Genomic DNA, 21,133 nt, shown 5'->3' with positions numbered 1-21,133 from the left:
GACACACAGCAGGCCCCATACATTCACTTTATTCATTATCTATGATTAAATTGTTAGCTGTGTAAATAAATAGGCTTGATGAGAGAAATTCTAAATTTCCAATGGAATTAATTAAAATAATTGATAAAAAATATAAAAGTTATTTTTGTCAGTCTTCAAAAAATAAAAAATTCTTGTTCTTTTTCAAGGCTCTCCATTGCAAGCAGAATGCAGTTTCTTTTTCTTTTCTTTTTATTCTTTTAAAAAAATCTTTATTGTTGAGAGTATTACAGATGTCCCCCATTTTTCTCCCCAGTGCCCCCTTCACCAGATCCTGCCCCGCCCCAGGCTGTCACCACCCCGTTGTCTGTGTCCGTGGGTAGTGTGTGTACCTGTAGGTTCTTTGGTCTATCTCTTCTCTCCCTCTCCTCCCCCCCCCCCACTTCCCTCCGAGATTCCTCAGTCTCCTCCATGTTTCCATGCCTCCGGTTCTATTTTATTCATCAGTTTCTTCATTAGATTTTTTGTCCGTTTATTTTGGTTTTTAGATTCAATTGTTGATAGATTTTGCTGTTTTATTGTTCATATTTTTAATCCCTCCTCCTTCTCCCCCTCCCCCTCCTCCTCCTCCTTCTCCCTCTTCCTCTTCCTCTTTTTCCTCCTCCTCCTCTTCTTCTTCCTCTTCCTCTTTGTCCTCTTCCTCCTCCTCTTCTTCTCCCTCTTCCTCTTCTTCTTTTTCCTCTTTCTCCTCCTCCTCTTCTTCTTCTTCCTCTTTTTCCTCTTTCTCCTCCTCTTCTTCTTCTTCCTCTTTCTCTTTTTCCTCTTTCTCCTCCTCTTCTTCTTCCTCTTCCTCTTTTTCCTCTTCCTCCTCTTCTTCTTCTTCCTCTTCCTCTTTCTCTTTTTCCTCCTCCTCCTCCTCCCCTTCTTCTTCTTCTTCTTCCTCTTCTTCTTCTTCTTCTTCCTCTTCTTCTTCTTCTTCTTCTTCTTCTTCTTCTTCTTCTTCTTCTTCTTCTTCTTCTTCTTCTTCTCTTCCTCCTCCTCCTCCTCCTCCTCCTCCTCCTCCTCTTCTTAAAGAAGACACTTCAACTTTTCCTGCAGTGCTGGTCTGGTGGTGATGAACTCCTTCAGCTTTCTCTTGTCTGGGAAGCTCCTTATCTGACCTTCAGTTCTAACTGACAGAGAGCTGCTGTGCAGGCGGTGCCCCCATGGAGCAGGAATTGCTTCAGTGGGGCCCTGGTGCCCTCTGAGTCTGCCCTTTGTGTTGCTCTTGGAGGTGGCAGGGTTGTGATCCCGCGTGGTCTGAAGCTGACCACCGGGTGCTCTGGCTCTGGGGTCTTCCCTGAGGTGCAAAGTCAGCTACTGCCTGTGCCCTGCCTGGGCCGCTCAGCAAGAGCTGCAGAGAGATCTGCAGATGGCTGCTGCTTGTGTTGGGCCTGGAGGTCCTGGGGAGAAATCAAGCCGTGAACCTTGGCGAGCTGCTGCTAGTGCTGGGCCTGGGGCCACTTCTTGAGAAGTACAGGGAATGCTGGGGCCAGCTGCTGGTTGAGAGACTAGTCAAGTCTGAAGCCTGAGCTAGGACAGGCCATTCATAGGGAAAAGCCACTGCAAACAGCTTGGGTAGGACTGCAAATTGGGCAGGGTGGGGTCCGAGGGAGCAACCAGGGCCTGGCAAACTGTGTGGGCCAGGTTGATGGAGACTGAGATATGGCGACTGCCAGTTGGCACTGTGGCGGGGAGGTCTTAGCAAAGGAACAATGACCTCTGCTAGCACTTTTGTCTGGGGGAAAGCTGTCTCCCAGCTCTTGCCCTGATGCCGGACAATTTAGTTCCTCCCCGTATGTCCCCGGATCCTTTCAAGCTGCTGCCCAGCACTGGAGCTCAGAGGGAATGAGTCTGAATAAGTCTGTGTGCCAGCCCTTTAAGAGGAGCTGCCTGGGGCTCCAGCAGCCTCTGTGTCACTCAACCACAATCCCCGCTTGCTTTTACAGCCCGAAGTTGTGAGGACTTCTCATCTGGTGTGGGTGCTGGGACCACTTGCTCCTCACAAAGGCCTCTATTACTAAATTAAAATAGCTTTAGAAATTCCAAGGATAAAAAATCCCAGGGCACACAATGCAATATACCAATCACGTATCATAGAAATGTACATTTGAAACTTATATAATCTTATTAATCAACGTCACCCCTATAAGTTTGATTTAAAAAATAATTAATTATAAAAATATTCCAAGGATTTAAAAAGGAAGAAAATTACTTACTTTTTATAATATTAATCATGCTAGGTAATATGAAGTACTGCTTCCATGGAACTGTTGCAATGTTCTCATAGTAAAATAAACCAATAGCCAAACTATTTAAAGTAAAAGACAATAATAAAATACATGCAATTACCAACTTAGCTTGTTGTGTTTAATAATTTTAAAAATATTATTCTTAAAAAATATATTTTAAAATAATAAAATTTTAAAAATTAGTTAAAAATGGAATTCAAAATCACATGTCTTAAGGGCATGGTACAAATTTCTCATCAATTCTGGATAAAAATATATCTCACAAAAAATACAAATCTCTTATAAAGAAAATGAAAACCTATGTTCCTCATATAGTTTTCACATGTTAATAGTTGTAATCCCAAGGGACTTGATCATTGTGTCCAATAGACCTACCATAAAATATCTGTTATTGAGAAACACATATTGAATTATAGTCATTATGACTTGAAGAAAATATAGACATCCATTAAAATTCTGTATTCTTCCTTATGAAATAAAAAAAGTTGTTTAATTAACAGTAGTCCCTTCTAATGTCCCAGGGATCATTTCCCCAAGGCCAGTAACACTTTTATTATTACTAAAATATAGCAACCATTTAGTGCCAAGGCAAAGCAGATTAGTTTGCCTAAAGCATTTGTTTAATTCTGAAGGTTTGAGATAATCTATAGATCAATGAACAATTCTTACAAAATATTACTTGTCTTTAAAAAATCATTAAGCTTCTAATTAAAGAAGAAATATGGGGTTTTATTTGGTAAGATATATTCATATATTTCTTTACAATTTATTTTTTCCTCAGTTTTTTAAAAAACTAGTTTTATCTGTGCATCGTGTATAACAAGAACAACTTAAGAAAAATCAATATAAAAACTTGTTTAATTATTAAAAAGGAACAACTTTATGCTTTATTAAAATTAAAATAAATAATGAGGACCTTGTTCTCTCTAGAAAGCATTAGATTACAGAAGAAAAGAATATCAGAAAACAATTACCTGTGATTTAAGAAGTGCTTTGGATTATAACCATATAAGGTATTTCAATTCAGATATTGGGGTTCTTTGCTCTCCAATTTTTATTAATTTATATTTATTGTTATTATTGTGCTATTTCAGTTAGAGAAACAGTGATGATCTTAGCTTCACATTCTATTCTAAATACTGTTGATGTAATTGGATTGATCCATAAGTATTTAATGAGAAAACACATACTTGCAAGCGAGCTGGCTCAAATGAGAGCTAAAGGCTATTTTCTCAGAAAATGTTGAAGCTGGCCTCTTTAATGGGAAGGGAAAAAACTCTTTGGCCTCATTAGGACATAGCCAACTAAATTAGGACTTAAGTAAATATCATTAAATTATTAAAATTCCATGCAACATGTTAATTAAAAAGACATCAGTATAAATCTGTGGTAGTTATTGCAACACCATTGCTGAGGAATCTCCCTTTTTAGAGGATATATGCAAAGTAATCAGTTTTTTTAGGATTTTAGAAAGACCGAGAAGGATATTTGGAGGTTAATTTGTGACACTAAAAACCTCTAGTTTTACAAAATTTTACTAAATTAAATGTACTCAGGCAAGGTAGAAATGTACAACACTATAAAAAAATAAAGAAACTGACAATTTTCTTGGATAGCCTTATTATATTTCACATTGAAGGCCATGGATGGTACTATAGACCTTGATCACTCAAGGAAGGACCAGCCATTGCTTTATGCCACATCAGTATCAGAACTCTGAGAAGCAGTGGTGGTTGAGGCATTTTAGGGATACACTAAACATTGTTAGCCTGCAATATGTTCTCGATACCTTTATCAACTCTAATATTCTTTTTATTTCTCAAGACAAATGATGGAGTATTTTTAGAGCCATAACAAGTTTAGAATTGCTGTAAAAGGCTGGTGAGCATGATAATGCATATGAAGCATTTTATAAGTTTTGCTAAATATATCAGGAATAATAATGTTGTTGCTATTACTGATGATAAGAATGGTACTGAAGCAGGTTTTGCAATTGTGGTGAGAGGGTAATGGCCATAATCACTAGAACATCTGTTACCTAATATATTTTGAGACTTCTAAAGGCATGATAGTTTGGGCTCACCAGAGTTCCTTTCATTTGCTATTGAGGACATTGGTTTGAGAACTTCCAATAAACAAAATAAATAGGTGAGATCTTACCAAAGTACATATTTTTAAGAGTAAGATTAAAATACGGATCACTTGTTTCAGTATAGATCTATAAGCTATGAGTTTTTAGTTTTTTATTTTCAGAGGGTAAATCTATTATAAATATAATTTTGACTATAAAGTTTCCGAATTAAATTTGAAAAATGTGTTATAAAATAACTGAGCCAATATTTACCTAACCTCAACATTTAAAAAAAGGAGACATCATTCATCTCAGGTACAATGTAGCATTATGAATAATTATTTTTTCAACATAGCTTTCTGTGATTGCTAATGTTTGATATGCTATTGCTAAGTAAGACCTGTACAGAAAATATTTGTATAATTCTACTTTTAGTTAAAAATAATTTACTCTAAATAAGGTATAGTTTTGAGCTCGTAATAGTTGAATTAGTGCTTTATGATTGGATTTTTACTGGGCACACAATAAAAAATGACTAGCTTCCACTTCTAACCATGCAGTTTGGAGATAATTGACTGTTGAGAGTTCAGCTAACCACTGCATAATAATGCTGACTTTGCATCTATTTTGTGTAGCCAAGTGGCCTGCAGGGAAGGGAGTGGGACTCACTTGCACTGACATTAGCCCCTCCCTTGAATGTATATATTAGATAACAGCCTGCAAAGTCATTAGTCAATGTTAAGTTTCTGACAAGACTTCCTCAACTGCCTTTGTGCTAAACAGTCTTTCCTACTTCCCAGGGTCTTCCCCTTGCATACCCCTTAGATAAAACCCCTGGGGGGCATACCAAAACCCCACTTTTTTTGGTTAGAATTGACCAATCCAGCTTTAGTCAGGGAGCTCCAAAGTACTTTACCCTCGGACCTTAATAAATGCATGTGCCCCAAGTACTGTCCCGCACCCTGCCTTTACTTCCCCATTTGGCCCCTTGAGGTATTCCATGTAGCTCCTTTAGGACCTGTGATTAATCAATTCTATTTCACTTTCTCTTGTGATCTTTTGTTGAACCCTGGCTTACCATCCTACACCTCTGGGCTCTATCTAATAAATGTTAATTTAACAAAGTCACACACAGTGGGAAACATCTATTTTGATGGATGGGAATTGAAATCAGTGTTAGAAGGAGGACTTCTCTTTTGCAAGTCTTATTTGTTCAGAGTTTGTTTTTTTAAAGCCCAACTCAAATGATATGACTATATGTATAATAAGAAACGGGGGCTTAGTAAAGTCAAATTATGGCTCAAGGAACAATATAAAAAATCACATAAATTAGCAGTCCAATTAAGACAAAATGAGCACCCAAATCATTACATATGTTTATTTGTTTACTTTATTTACTGTTTCTCTCATGTGTACATATATGTGTGTGCATGCATATGTATATATGTATGTATATAGTGGATGATGGTATTAAACACATCCCATTCAGTAGAAACTTTTAACTTATATAATCAAGCATTAGAAATGTCAAACCAGCCCTTAATTTATCTTTTTGCAACCTGGATTTATTTTCAATATAATAGTTTAAAATAAAATAATATAATAATAAAGTTAGTAGATGATTCTATTTTAATTATTTTCTATCTAACTCTTTCTATTTAATTCTGAAAACTAGCATGTCTCTGATGAAGAATATGAACTGCAGACTGTGACCACTGTTGAAAGAAAAACTCACTTAGGTGATAAGCAATTAGTTATTGTAAACATTCTCTCCACTTCAGAGAAATAGAATGGTAAGACAACTGAAAACAGAGATGTATGTATGGATTTTATTGATATTTTTGAGATTATATTTATCTTTTAAGAATATCCTTTGATGTACATACTTTGATTCTTAGAGAGAAACTAGTCTAAGATATGACTTGTGAAAATCATACCAGAGTCACTGAATTTATTCTTCTTGGTTTTACAAACAACCTTGAGATGCAAGTTTCTCTCTTCGTTTTGTTCCTCATCATTTACACTGTCACTTTGTTGGGCAACTTCCTTATTGTCACTGTTACCAGTGTGGATCCTGCGCTTCAAACACCCATGTACTTCTTTCTCCGGAACCTATCACTCCTTGAAGTCTGTTTCACCTTGGTCATGGTGCCCAAGATGCTGGTAGACCTGGTGTCCCCAAGGAAAATCATCTCTTTTGTAGGCTGTGGTGCCCAGATGTACTTCTTCTTCTTCTTTGGCAGCTCTGAATGTTTCCTCCTCTCTATGATGGCTTATGATCGCTTTGTGGCCATCTGTAACCCTCTTCGTTACACAGTCATAATGAATAGGTCTTTATGCTTGTGGATGGCTGTAGGCTCTTGGATGTCAGGTGTTCCTGTCTCTATGCTACAGACAGCTTGGATGATGGCCCTTCCTTTCTGTGGGCCAAACACTGTAGACCACTTTTTTTGTGATGGTCCCCCAGTGTTAAAACTAGTCACTCAGGATACAACCGTGTATGAAATGCAAGCACTTGCTTCCACACTGCTATTTATTATGTTTCCCTTTTCCCTCATTTTGGTCTCCTACACCCGTATTATCACAACCATCCTGAGGATGCCCTCAGCTACTGGTCGCCAGAAGGCATTCTCCACTTGTTCATCACATCTCATTGTGATTTCCCTTTTCTATGGAACAGCCAGCTTGACCTACCTACGGCCCAAATCTAACCAGTCTCCAGAGAGCAAGAAATTAGTGTCATTGTCTTATACTGTCATCACTCCCATGTTAAACCCCATCATCTACAGCCTAAGGAACAATGAAGTGAAGGGAGCAGTCAAGAGGACATTCACTAGAAAAGTCTTGCAGAAGTTAGATGTGTTTTGAGCTCTATTATTGTGTAGCATGTTTCTAAACAAAGTAGGGGCAGCAGAACCCACAAACAAAAGCTTAAAAGGAAGGGAATATTTGCTCTTATTTTGTCAATGTCACTGTGACGGGTGTCCAGTTAGAGTACTAGCAAGAAACAGATGGTAGTCTCAAGTTGGGATAAATGAGAGAATCCTTATGAGGGGACTAGTTAAAAATTGGGAGGCAGATTTAGATAACTGTCACACAATTCAAATGATGGAAATTCTATCTCTTGACCTGAAGGGGCAAGGAGAAGGAGTTTTAAGTGGAACCTGGAGAATGCTAAAACTATAAGAAAAAGCCATCCACCAGGAGCTCCATTCTTTAGTAGAGGAAGACCGTCATGCCAGCCTTATTCTACTTTCTCTTAAATCTACTGTGGGTGCTTGTTCTTGATCAAACCAAATCTGAGATAGAAGGCAAGAATGTCTGAAATAGAAGACTTCTGGGGCACAGATCAGGATGAAAAAGTTATGTAGCTAATATGGTGCAAAGGTCAATTATGTGATGTGCTTTAAGTGAGTTTTAGAAGATATATTGAAAGGTGGAGCTTTGTATTTGCCAAGAATTCATGGTGCAAATTCTTTATATGGTTGCTGGTTTAAATGAGGTTATTTAATAAAATTGCCTTAGTATTAATGTTTGGTGACAAGATTCTAGACTTTTTTGATCATTGGCTAAATCAGCTATTAGTTTTTATTCATCAGCTATTTCCTCTTAGAATTTAAACAACAAACATTTGCTTGACACTGCAGTGAAAGCAAAAGAGTAATGATAACGACCAACATGATTTATTGAGGCATTGCCTTTAAAAAATGCCTTTGTAACGACTCAAAAGATAGATCCTATTATAAATTTGTTTTTCATAAAAGACAAATTAGGATCAGAATGTTTGAGTAACTTGACAGGGCAAAGAGTTATTAAAAGGTGACCATGTGAATTTGAATCCAGACCACAATGAACTTGAAATCCAATATGTTAACCTCTTAAAAATATCTAGTTGTATGTTCATCATGGTAAAGCCCCACTTATATGGGAATTTGGTCTTCAAGGCCAAGTGAGATTGAGTCAAGTTTAATTTTGGAAAATCTTATTTTCACTAGCATAAGGATATATTGGTTTGAATATTCAATTTACATATAATATCTGTTGTTTTAAGTCTTCATTAGCCAATGTTTATCTTAATTGAACAGATTTTATTTAAACAATAACCACCCTCCATTATTTTTTGTCAATTTTCAGGAAAATTTAAATATATCTTTATTGATTTCAGAGAGAGGAAAGGAGAGGGAGAGAGAGAGAGAAACATGAATGACGAGAGTCATTGATTGGCTGCCTCCTATATCTCTTATTAGGGATTGAGCCCGCAACCTGGGCATGTACCTTGACCTGGAATCGAACCCCGATTGCCTGGATCCTAGGTTGACGCTCAACCGCTGAGCCATGCCCAGCCAGGCTGGAAAATTTAAAAATAATCAGAAATTTGCAATTTGTGATGACTATTTTAATTTAATTGTGATTTCCTGAGGTTTGTATCCATTGATTATATTGAGAATTTTGGATTAGAACTATCAGTTCTTTTAAATCTTTCTACTTATGGCCATTTAAAAAATTATAATTAATCAATTAAATATTAAACTTATTGAGGTGACATTGGTTAACAAGGTCATACAGGTTTTATGTGTATATATCTATGATACATGATCTGCATATTTCATTGTGTGCCCACCACCCAAAGTCAAATCATCTTCTGTCACCATATATTTATCCCCCTTTACCCTTTACTACCCTTCATCCTCTTCCCTCTGATAATCACCACACTGTTGTTTGTGTCTATAGGTTTCAGTTTTTCATCCCACATATGAGTGAGATCATATGGTTCTTATCTTTTTCTGACTAACTTATTCCACTTGGCATAATATTCTCAAGGTCTATCTGTGGTGTCACAAATGGCAGTATTTCATTTTTTCTTATGGCTGAGTATTATTCCATAATATATATGTATGTATCTCTATCCAATCCTTTATTTGAAGGGGCCATTTTATTTTTAGCTTAAATCATATATATTTTAAATTAATGTTACTAAATTCAGTGACCATCTGACAAGACTTTATTGCAATGGTTTTCTATTAGTTGTATGTGACTCATGGGTAGATGTGAGATTGTAAAATCAATTTAGTAGTGCATGTGTATGTGTTTAATAAACTAACATAATAACACATAGGATGGAATAAAAAATCAATATATGAAAAGAGAGCTATGGGAGCACCTTATATATAGTAAACACCATCTGAATGTTTGATAGTATTATTTTTAGAATTACAGAAAACATTGAGTGGATCTTATATGTTAACAGGTATGTTTTAGTTATGCATATATCATGTTCTGATTAAAATGTAAAATTAATTTCTTCCTATAAGATATAAACAAAAAATGTTTATAAGTCATTCACCTACTGCCTCTCCTGTATGATCTATAATCCATGGCTTCCTGAGGGGAGTTTATAATATAATTAATATGTTTCAAATAGTTTTATTAAAATTGATGTAAGTCAGAAGATCTTCATGGAGACTTAAAACATTTTTCTTTCAGCCTCAATTTACAAGCTAATTTTTTCTTTAAGTTTAACAAGCTAATTAATAGAGTCATTATTATACTTAGAGAGAAGACTGAGAGGATTGATTTGGTGAATTTTTTTTCAAACAAGTGCTACCTAACAGTAACTTTGTAATTAACAGTAATTCCAGATTTTTCTTTGGGCAAATATTTTCATCATTGCTTTTATGGTGATATGAGTGACTTTTTGATTGTAGTAAAAGACATTTTGCAAGGAGTCCTTCCTAAGTTTACAATGCCATATACTATTTTCCTACATATGCCCCCATATTGTTATTTACAAGAAATTCTAAAAATATCTCCTTTAACTATCCTTAAGTTTGAATGTCAGAGGATGTCCTCATAGGCCAAACATGGTATACCTAAAATAAAAATTGCCTAGATTAGTTAGTTTACATATTATCCAATTTTGTTACATACAGAGTGTCTCAAAAAATGTATACATACTTTAACAGCTGATAGCTCAGTTTTGAAAATGAAATCTATTTTAATAAACACTACCTTTATAATTATTCAAAGCGTGTGTGTAAATTTTTGGGGACATCCTATATATGGGAGCTGAGGTAAAAAGAAAAAGCAATTGATGTGGTTGATATTTCAATGTAGCTTTTAAAAAGTCTATATTTGGTTAATTTCAATGGCATTCAAGTCAAATTAGTGAATCCAATCCAATGTATATAGCATTGTTTTTTATTTATATCTTAACATGCAATAAATAACAATGCAATATTCAGATCATAGATCATAGAAATGTACACTGGAAATCTATATAATCTTATTAACCAATGCCACCCCAATAAATTTAATAAAAAATATAAATAAAAATTGCCTTAAAGGAGTTTTATTTTATTTTTAGAATTTTGTGGCATTTAATTTAATTTTGTGGTACATAATGAAAAGACTATGACTCCATATTTACTGTTAAGTTTAGAAGCTTTGGCTGTTCGATGGAGTTCATTTACATTGGCCCACTCACTCTCCCTGTTGCCTCCTTACTCTCCCCAATAATCTTTAGCAATACATTGTCTTCTAACGGATTCATTTGATCAGAAAGCATTAAGTTGTATCTCCCCTTATCAGCTAAACTCTTATAGTTATAGTTCTAAAACTTGAACGGAGGGGCCAGAAGGTTGGGAAGCCAGTGGTGAATTGTGGTGCATCTTCCTAGTGGATTGAGTTAACTCAACTATTTAGGGAAATGTAATTTTTAAATAATTTAGAACATAAATTTATATTAAACAGAGAAAAATTATGGGGTAGAGTAATCAAAAATATATCTTGATGTTACAGGGAGTATTTTTGGTTATGACTATCCTTCTTACCTCAACTGCGGGGTCAATGACTTATTCCTGGCTATGGTACTTTGGTAAAAAATGGCTGAGTTGCACTAACTTAATACATATATTAAAACTCTAAAGTAATAATAAGAGAAAACTGAGATCCAAGATGGCAGTGAGGTAGCTGAGTGTTACATACACCTCCTTCCAAGATCAAACTGGAGTTACAACTAAAATATAGAAAAATCACCCTAAATAACCAACTAAAGACTGGTGGTTGAAAAGAAGTCTTACAACCAAGGGTTTATAGAATAAGCCACATCAAGACTGGTAGGAAGGACAGAGACTCAAAAAGGGCTGGCCCCGTTCCCATGGACAGCAGCTGAGATTCTGGAGGGATATCTCAGCTGCAAAGGTTCCCCCTGAGAAGCATGGGGCCTAAACCTCAGTCTGGTTCCCCAGCCCAGAGCACCAGAGTCGGGAATAAGCACCCATATAACATGACAATGAAAACCAGCAGTGATTCTCTTCACAAGGGAGAGATAAAAGTCTGCTAGAGACACAGGTGCCCTCTTAATGAGCCAATGCACAAAATCTTATTTGGGTGCCAGTGGAGGAAGGGCGGAGCAAATTAGAGTCACATGAGGAGAGATTGGGGATTATGGCTCTTGAGAGAGAGCTGAAGGGACAGCTGCCAGGAACCCAGAGCTGAGTTTTTCTTCCACACCACAGACACCATATTTCTTGGGTAGAGCACTCCCCTCCATATGGTGACAGTCTGGGGGAATGCAATAATCCCACCCACTGAACTGGATGTTGCCTCATGCAGCAAAGCTTGCACCCTGCTGAGGAATCAGCTGCCTGGACCGGGGTATAGAGGTCTGGGCAGACTCAAGGGTGTCAGTGACTGGGTTGTGTGGCTGTGGGGTGGGGGCCATTCCACCCACTTTCCCATAAAACTGATGCCTTCCCGTCACAGGAGATCCACTAGCCCCACTCTCTGGGCTCTGGAGGGCCCCACCCACCTGATTCCTGGTGGCTCTACCTTGCCAAGGTCTTGGCAAGATACCTGAAAGACTGACTTGTGTGGCTCTAGGATGAGGAACTTTTTTCTCACATGCACAACCAGGGCAGAACCCTCCCTTCACATGGCCAAATCTTGGTCTGTTTGGACCTGATAAACTCTGTGGCCTCACCCTGACAACTCCCTGAGACCCCATCCTACCACGAAGGTGTCCAAGCACCGAGCAGGTGGCAGCTAGACTTGGTGTACTCTTGGACAGTTGTTGAGTGGCCTCAGGTCCAGCACAGGCACCAAGTTTGAACCTGTACCAATCTGGTAAACACCTCTTGCCCCTACCTGGTGACTCACTGAGAAGATATGTCATGCACTCAAGTACTGCCAGAAGCTCTTTCAGTGCTAGAAGCAGTCAGAAGCATAACTTAGGGTGCCTTGGGACTTTTGCTGACCTGCTCCCAGGCCCAGTACAGGTAAAAGCCAGCCTTGGTGTGCAGGTTGGTCTTTCCCAGGCCCGCACACCTAGGCCCAGCAAAGGCAGCCACAAACAGTTGATCACTTTGTAGCTCCCAACAGGTTGCCCATGGCCAGTCACAGGCACTGACTGATATATTGGCCTGCACAAGAAGTCCCAGAACCAACATACCCAGAAGTCAGCTTTAGACAACATCAGAGCATGATCCAATTTTATTCTGCTATTTGTGGAGCTCCCTGGATTTTGCTCTGATGCTGTTGACTCTGGTCCCTTGGTGTGTCTAACCTGGGCCTCCCAGGAGCTTCTCTGGTGCAGGCCAATGTGAGTCACTGTCCCTTCCTGGCCCTAGACAACCTGACTAAGGCGGGATAGGTTGGAGCCCCAAGTAGTCCAGCACACAGGACCTCCTTAGCACAGAGACTGGGTCTGCCTCTGGTCTTACACCTTGAATGTCCCTGTTCTGAGCCGTTCTGCCTCCTCCCATGGAGCTGGGCTTTGTGGGGATATCCGGGTCTTGGCGAGGATGGTTTGATCAGACTCGTGCGGGTTGCTTCTAGGAGGGTGGCTGGGCACTCCCTCACCTTCCAATGCCTCAGCTCTGTCAGTTTGCTGCAAAGCGGTTCAGAAGCAAGAATTCTGCTGGTAGGAGAGAGGGCACCTCCTCTGCATTCTGGGTGGACAGGGCTGATCCTCCTTTCTGGTTTTACTGTCCAGCCCCCTTTCTGCTCACCAGCATGAGTTCCTCCAAGACATAAAGGTTCCCCCAGATTCAGTGATGGGTGTCCTTCAGATCCCTTCATTGGAGGCAGGCCGTGAGCTCCACTGCATGGCCCTTCCCACTGACACAGATCAGGGCAAACATCCAGGCTGGACGATGGCAGGGTGCTAGCACTACTCCATCCAGGGACTTCAGCCCCAGGCTTCCACTGCTGCACCCACTCTGCAGTCTCCACAGTCAGCACCCTCTGGCCACCTCTCTCTGTCCCAGGCACTCCCATCTCACCCACAGATCCGCAGCCTCTTCAGTCTCCGTTGATCCTCAGTTCCAGTAGGCCCAGGAGGGGGCCTGTAGCCTCCCCAGCCCTTTAACTCAGTTTATCACCATCGACCACTGGTGAGGGCCTGCGCAGCACGATGGCAGCGGTGGTGGCACGATGGCAGCGGTGATGGTGGTGGTAAGTCCAGGGCGGGGCCAAGCACAAGTCCAGGCGGGTCCGTGGCCGGCGTGCAGGCTGCTGGCCAGGCAGGCGCTCGGTGAGCTCGGGACCCGGGCTGGGAACACGGCGAGTGGGGGTGTGAGGCTGGGCGCCGAGCAGCCTCCAGAGGAGAACCTTGTAAATCTTCCAGGATGGGGCCGCCTCCGAGCCCCCCAAGCCCCCCAAGCCCGAGCTGTGAGAAGCGCCGGCAGAGTGGCTGTGGCCGCAGCAGGTCCCTGCAGGGGCCGCCTGACTCTCACCCCCGGTCGGCACACTCGCCGCTCCCTCGCTCAGGTCCTGCCCACAGGCATGTTTTCCCCCCCTCATTTCTTTTTTAAATCCTTGCCCAAGGATACATTTCCTTGAAATTGATCTTAGAGAGAGGAAGGGAAAGAGAGAGGGGGAGGAACATTGATCGGCTGCCTGCTTAAGGTGCCCTGACCAGGACTAAACTTGCCGGCTCTCGGTGCCTGCTGGGGATCCGAGCCTGCGGGCTTTTGGTGCACAGGAGGAGGCCCCAGCAACTGGGCCACCCCCCAGGGCTTCAACTCATTCCTTTTTTTTTTTTAATTTTTATTTATCTTTATTGTTGAAAGTATTACAGATATCCCCCCTTTTTCCCCCATTGATCCCCTCCACCCCGCATCCGCGCCCCCCCCCACTGTGTCCTGGGTTATGCATGTATGCACCTAAATTCTTTGATTAATCTCTCCCCACCCATTCCCCCGCCCCCGCCTTCCCAGAGTGGTCGTGAATATTTAAATCTTAAAGAGTTTTCAGGAGTTTGGTGGAAGTATTGGATTCCCCCTTTGTATGGACTAGAGATGTTTATGTCAAGCTTGTTATTTTAAAGGGTAGAGAGCGCTCAGCTGAAATCTGATTTACAGAATAATAAAGTCTTTCATAAAGAGTAATAAAAAGAGAAAGAGATAGTTTCATCAAAGAAGAATGAGTTACCATATGGTGTAAAATAATTTCATGTAAACTAAACAAATTTTTTAAAATTACAAATACAGGATATTGATATTAAAATATAGTTTTTCTGTTTTTTCTTTGTTTCTATTTCTGTATGACTTTATCAGTGTAATATGCTATCCTTTTGAAAAGTCTGGATTAAAAGAAAACAAATTCAATCAGTTTGGTTGAGTTAGTGATATTTTGAGTAAAAATTAATGAGTGAACTTTTATAGGCTGTTACTGATGACTAGCAGAATATTTGGTGTGGGTAACAATGGACCTCATGATAATAGGTATCTCATACAACTTTTCCCTCCTTAATTCTCATTTCTTAAATGTTTTTAATCAGTTAATGCTCTTGAGACAAGTAGCACTGTGTATAAAAAGGATTACACTTCTTGTAATCTTAAGAACTACACAACAGCAATTAGGCTTCTTATTGTAGGTTAGAAACACCTCAAAATAAAGAATTAGTCTGAAATCTCTTATCTCTCATTTCTAAGCTTTTAAAAAAGATAAATATAATTATTTTGTATCTAATCCTGAAAAGTATGCTCTAAATTAAATATTACATAAATTGGAGAACATTGACTTTTAAAAATAATGAGAATAAAACTAGATAAGTTTTTTTGTCATGTTAAAAATTCTTTGAGCTTTACACACCCTCAGTGTGTGTTGCTAGAGCTAATGTGTTTTTAGATGAGAATGAAAGATAAAAGTATGGGTTAACGCAAAAATAAAAATAAAAAGTGATGGCATGGAAACCTTCAGAAATTGCCTCTGTTCTGGGACTCACATTAAAAGAAGAGAATTGGGAATGAAATTGCTACTAAACACATTAAGGTTTGGAAAAATTTGTGGTTTTGTTTTAATCATAATGACTTTTTCATGAAGTTTTAAAAAAATTGATTCTTATTGAATCCACTGAAATAGTATGGCATGAAGTTAGAACTAATGTGTTACAAAGCTATTTTGATAGTTCTACTGAAATAATCAATTGTACTATCTTAATAAGAAACCTTCAAACCTTTCATTTTGTTGGAATCAGGCTTTAATAGATATCTTTCATAGTACCCAACAGAATCAAAGAAATGCTCTTTATTAAATGAATGTGTTGTTTTCTCTAGATGATTATAGCAGCATATAAATTTAGTATACATGGCCATTGTGAATATTGTGAATTATGCTATGAAAACATGGATAACTCCTAAACTTGGGAAATTATTTTTTTAAATATTTATCAAGTAATCACATTGAATTCAACAGAAATTAAACATTTCATATCATAAAGGAATCTCTTATATCTTACCTATAAATTTCTAAAGCATTTACAGAAAACCTGGGACTATAAAAGTGGTTAAAAATAATGACTATTTTACTTTTATCCAGCAAGAACTTATGGTATTAGGAAGAAAAGTAATCTTAAACAGTTTATAATATTTATTTATTTAGGATATTGTAATTTAAATTTAGGCTAAACAGTGCCCATATATGAATTTACTTCTGACTTTACAATCTGGAGTTGTATATAACACATCATTGTTTGTTGATGTTTTCCTATGCTTTTCACCTTTAAAACAGATTAACCTTGGATTTCAAAATTCTCAACTATGACTTTTACTCATATGGCCAGAATATTCACATTTTAAGAAAAATGATTCATTGAAGAGACTGGAAAAGTAACATAGGAATGAAGTAAACGAGAGAAGGAAAAAAATAGTTGTAATTATTTATAATTTAGAGGAGGAAAATTTTCCTCTACCCTTCTTGGTTCTTTTGGCTGTTCTAATAATTAAAATGATATGAGACAGATTAACAGGAGAAAAACAAAATATAATTTCATGTGTACAGGGCTCCGTAGGAATATGAGGCCCATAGGCAGTCAAGCAACTGAGGCTTATCGGCTGTCTGTCCTTCACCAAGGAGAAGGGGGTCGGATTCTGAGACTTCAAAGGGAAGGTAGACAATTCATAGAAAGATGGGAAGAGAAAATGTTTAGTAAACAAAAGTTTGCTATGTCATGTGGAGACAGAGATAGAGAGAGGAATGTGAACAAACAGGTCTTGCTAAATTCCCCCTAGTGCACAACACTCAGCTCATCCTCTTCGTAGTTATCTTCTGGTAATAACTTTCTTCCTAGTATAGGTCCTTTATCTGAATTCCTTTTAGGTCGTTAAGGGGGAGGTAAAAAGAAAAACTTCCTAAGTCTTCTGTTTCTTAAAATTAATCAGCCTAAAACAATCCTCATGCCAAAGAGACATATTTTAGGGTAGTGAATTTTGCTCCCTTACAATAATCATTGGAAATACATGTACATTGTTATGACAGCTGAACTGGAATATATGAAATGCAATAAGATTAAAATACAATTTAATATGACACAATATTTTTTAAGGAAAGTATTGTCATTCTTTAGAAAAATTTGGTGATAAACTTTTGAGGTGATGACTGCAAGCGCATAGTCTGGTCTGGAAGAAGACAGGAAAGCAAGAAAAAATGAGAAGTTTCCCATAATTTTGAATTGTCATGTGCTGTACCAGAAAGAGAAGAGAGACTGGACATGAAAAATAGAGAAGAAGCTACTGTGGCTTCTTCTCTAACAGGGGAAACAATGAACTAATCTAACTACCAGGCATGTCTAGCTAACAGTTTTTTAAAAATAGTTAATTTTCTAGAACACTCCTCTGTCACTGAAGATATTCAATAAAACATGCTATTTAAACAATACAAATATCATACATGAGGATACACTTTATATCTGCTTGGGTATATATCAGAGAAAAGAAACAACCAGGGTAAGTGAGATGAAAGTAAATTCAAGCCTCAGGAAAAAGGGGGAAAACAAAACTAAAAGTGGTCATGAGGATTTAAGTCTTACATTTTCAAAAGTTTGGCTAAACTATTGAATTTCCACTGCATATGGGCTAGAGATGTTTAGGTCAGGTTTACGTTCATTTTAAGAGGCAGAGATTCCTTAGCTGTAATTGACTTACAGTATTACAAAGTTTCCCATACAGAGTAGTAAACACAGAAAAAAAAAAAAAAGACGTTTGGCAAAGAAGAATGAGTGTCATTTCTCTGTATGATGATGATGAAATATTACTTCCTTCAAAGCAACTGGCTTTTCTGAAGATCTCTTGAGGTTCTGTGTAACTTTAAGATCTATGATCCAAGTAGATAGTTTTATACCTTGTATTTTTATCAATAAAAACACGAATGATTCTTTTAATTAAAATAAACAGAAGAATGGGTCATAGGTTGGTGTAAAATAATGTAATGTAAACTAAATAGATTGGAAAAATTTGCAAATACAGACAATAATAGTTAAAATATAGTTTTTTGTTCTTTGTTTTTATTTCTATATGACATCAATGTAATATGTTATCTTTTTTAAAAAATATATATATGTGTCTTTATTAATTTCAGAGAGAGGAAAGAAGAGGGAGAGAGAGATAGAAACATCAATGATGAGAGAGTCATTGATCGGCTGCCTCGAGCCCGCAGCCCGGGCCTGTGCCCTGACCGGGAATCGAACCCCGATCGCCTGGATCCTAGGTCGACGCTCAACCGCTGAGCCACGCCAGGCCGGGCTAATATATTATCTTTTTGAAATGCCTGGATTTATGACCCTTTAAAAAAGAAAACAGAGTTCCATTTAGTCAATAAAATTTTCAATAAAAAGCATATGAGTGAATTTTTATAGGCTGTTACTGCTGACTAGCAGAATAGAGGTTGAATATGGGAAGCAATGTGTTTATGGAGGATCTCATGCAACCTCTTCTCCTTTAATTTTATTTCTTCCTCTTTTTCTTTTTAAAATAGAATTCAGCTATGAGAAACCACACAACAGTGACAACCTTTATTCTTCTTGGACTGACTGATGATCCACAATTACAGGTCGTCATCTTTCTTCTCCTGTTTTTCACCTACATGTTGAGTGTCACCGGGAACCTGACCATCATCATTCTCACCCTCCTGGATTCACACCTAAAGACTCCCATGTATTTCTTCCTACGAAATTTTTCATTTTTAGAAATCTCGTTCACAACTGCCTGCATCCCCAAATTTCTTGTCAGTATGGCAACAGGTGATAAGTCCATTTCTTACAACAGCTGTGCAGCACAGATGTTTTTTACTATTCTCTTGGGTGCAGCTGAGTTTTTTCTTCTGGCGACCATGTCCTATGACCGCTATGTGGCCATCTGCAGACCCCTGCATTACACCACCATCATGAACAGCAGGGCCTGCAACTTGTTGGTCTTTGCTTCATGGTTGGCTGGTTTCATGATAATTTTTCCACCACTTCTTGTAGGTCTCCAGCTAGATTTCTGTGCAGCCAACACTGTAGATAATTTCTTCTGTGATGTTTCTCCAATATTGCAGCTCTCTTGCACAGACACAGATATAATAGAATTAATGATGCTTCTCTCAGCCACTTTGACTCTCCTGGTTACACTAGCGTTAGTGATTATCTCCTACACAAACATCATCAGGACTATTCTGAAGATACCTTCTTCTCAAAAGAGGAAGAGAGCCTTTTCTACGTGTTCTTCTCACATGGTGGTTGTGTCCATTTCTTATGGCAGCTGCATCTTCCTATATCTGAAACCCTCTGCAAAGGACAGAGTATCTTTAAATAAAGGGATAGCTCTGCTCAGTACTTCTGTTGCCCCCATGTTGAATCCCTTCATTTACACCCTGAGAAACAAACAAGTGAAAGATGCTTTTAAGCACATGATCAAAAGGATAGAATTTTTCTCAATGAAGTGAACCACTTCAGTGATATTACTGAGGTTATGAATAAAATAAAACGAGAAGGGTGGGGGTGTGCAGAGAGGTCTTCAATGTTTGTATTCAAAACATTACCTACCTTTGACTTAAAATTCTCATGGCTTGTCTAACCTCCAAGGTCTAAACTTCACTGCTGGATTTCTTCTTCATGCTGAGAGCACATATTAAATATATTTCTTGTTTATAGTCAAATTCATTTGCCATTTTATTTTGTGTCTCTAGATTTCCTTTCAAAATTCTCTCATAGAAAGGTAAAGTGGGACTTAATATTTTCTATGTTTCTTTTCACTGTTCTGGAATTTGGAGATCTAATTTGGCATATATTCTATATATAATTTAATACATTACCTAGATTTGATCAGCTAATTTGGTTTTTATTGGTGGATTATGAATTTGAGGTCTGATTTCTTAGTGTGTTTAATAGAACCATGGAGCAAATTAATATAATGGCATTTCTTACATTACATATTTTGGTAGTTTCAAATTTTTGATGGCTTTGTATTGTTGACAAAGTAATGTTCAAACTCCTCAAGTGTTTTTATTATCTGCCCTTTTCTGTTTCATTTCTTATTTCTTCCAAGTAGGGACCCTATGCCTTGCTCACAATGGATAACAAAATGTGTTGCAAAAATCATATGCTCTCACATTCAGGGTGGGCAAAAGTAGGTTTACAGTTGTGAGTATGCAAAACAGTTTATTCTTGTATTAGTATTTATTAATTATTGTATTATTTTCCATACGAACAGCTGCAAGCTACTTTTGCCCCACCTTTACGTATATAGAATGCATGTTCATTGCCCAAACCTTCTCTGTTAGTGTGTAAAGTATCAAGCATCAGTTAGAGTTGATTAACATGAAATTTCCTATGGAAGATTCTCATCAACAAGGCTGTGGTAGTCACCCCATACTCAAGGTTTCATAGTGTTTATAGTCAACTGTCAATAGCGCTGTTATAACACATAAAATTGATTGTATTTGTTTTCTGCAGTGGACTCTAGTTTCTCATGAGCAGAGTCTACATCTTACATATTTCTACATTCTTGTCATTTAAACCACTGCCTAGAAAGGAATAAATAATTTAATGAAGCAATGAATGACAAGAGATAAGAACAGAGTTAATATGTTCACTAATAAAGTAAAATTAAAATGTGACACTTGATAGAGATTAATATAATTCAACCGATGTTGCTAATTAATAAACAGCAAGATCAGAGCCTCTGTTTTCAGAAACAACTGACATGAGGCTATGAGATAAATTTATTTGGGGCAGTATGGAAATGTCATGGTTTGCTGTGACAATGTGATGGTTCTTAGCTTAGTTATCTCAAGCTAAGAATTTAAAGCCACAAGCTTGTCATTTTCTTTCTGTAGATCCTTAGTGTGGTTAGAAATAGACTTCCTGCCTGGTAGCTAGCACTTGTAGTGATTGTATTTTAGATGCTTGTTATATGGCTTTGTATCACCTATATTCAGTTGAGAAAGGTCAGCCTTTAATGCCATGTTCTTTACAAGTGATGATTTAAGTAAGTCTGTCAATACGTGAAGCCATAGACTTCTAATACTCTCATCT

The 21,133-nt window shown here is 37.9% G+C and overlaps 2 protein-coding genes across 2 annotated transcripts in view; both read left to right on the top strand.

Annotated features, from left to right (window-relative positions):
* Positions 1 to 6,258: 6,258 nt before the first annotated feature.
* Positions 6,259 to 21,133, top strand: part of OR10A7 (olfactory receptor family 10 subfamily A member 7) — a gene marked incomplete at both ends in the record, with an annotated part of 38,049 nt that continues 23,174 nt past the window's right edge. The window contains one exon of the mRNA XM_081127778.1: positions 6,259 to 7,202. Within this exon, the coding sequence (XP_080983904.1) occupies positions 6,259 to 7,202 (944 nt within the window). The remainder of the gene's footprint in view (positions 7,203 to 21,133) is intronic.
* Positions 18,604 to 19,542, top strand: LOC308552865 (olfactory receptor 6C74; the record flags this gene model as incomplete). Its single annotated transcript, XM_081128252.1, has 1 exon — positions 18,604 to 19,542. The coding sequence occupies one exon, from the start codon at positions 18,604 to 18,606 to the stop codon at positions 19,540 to 19,542; it is 939 nt and encodes a 312-aa protein (XP_080984378.1).

The sequence above is a fragment of the Miniopterus schreibersii genome (genome assembly GCF_964146895.1).
Source record: "Miniopterus schreibersii genome assembly, chromosome: 2".
Lineage (NCBI taxonomy): Eukaryota > Metazoa > Chordata > Mammalia > Chiroptera > Miniopteridae > Miniopterus > Miniopterus schreibersii.
This window is presented reverse-complemented; position numbering and strand designations above follow the sequence as displayed.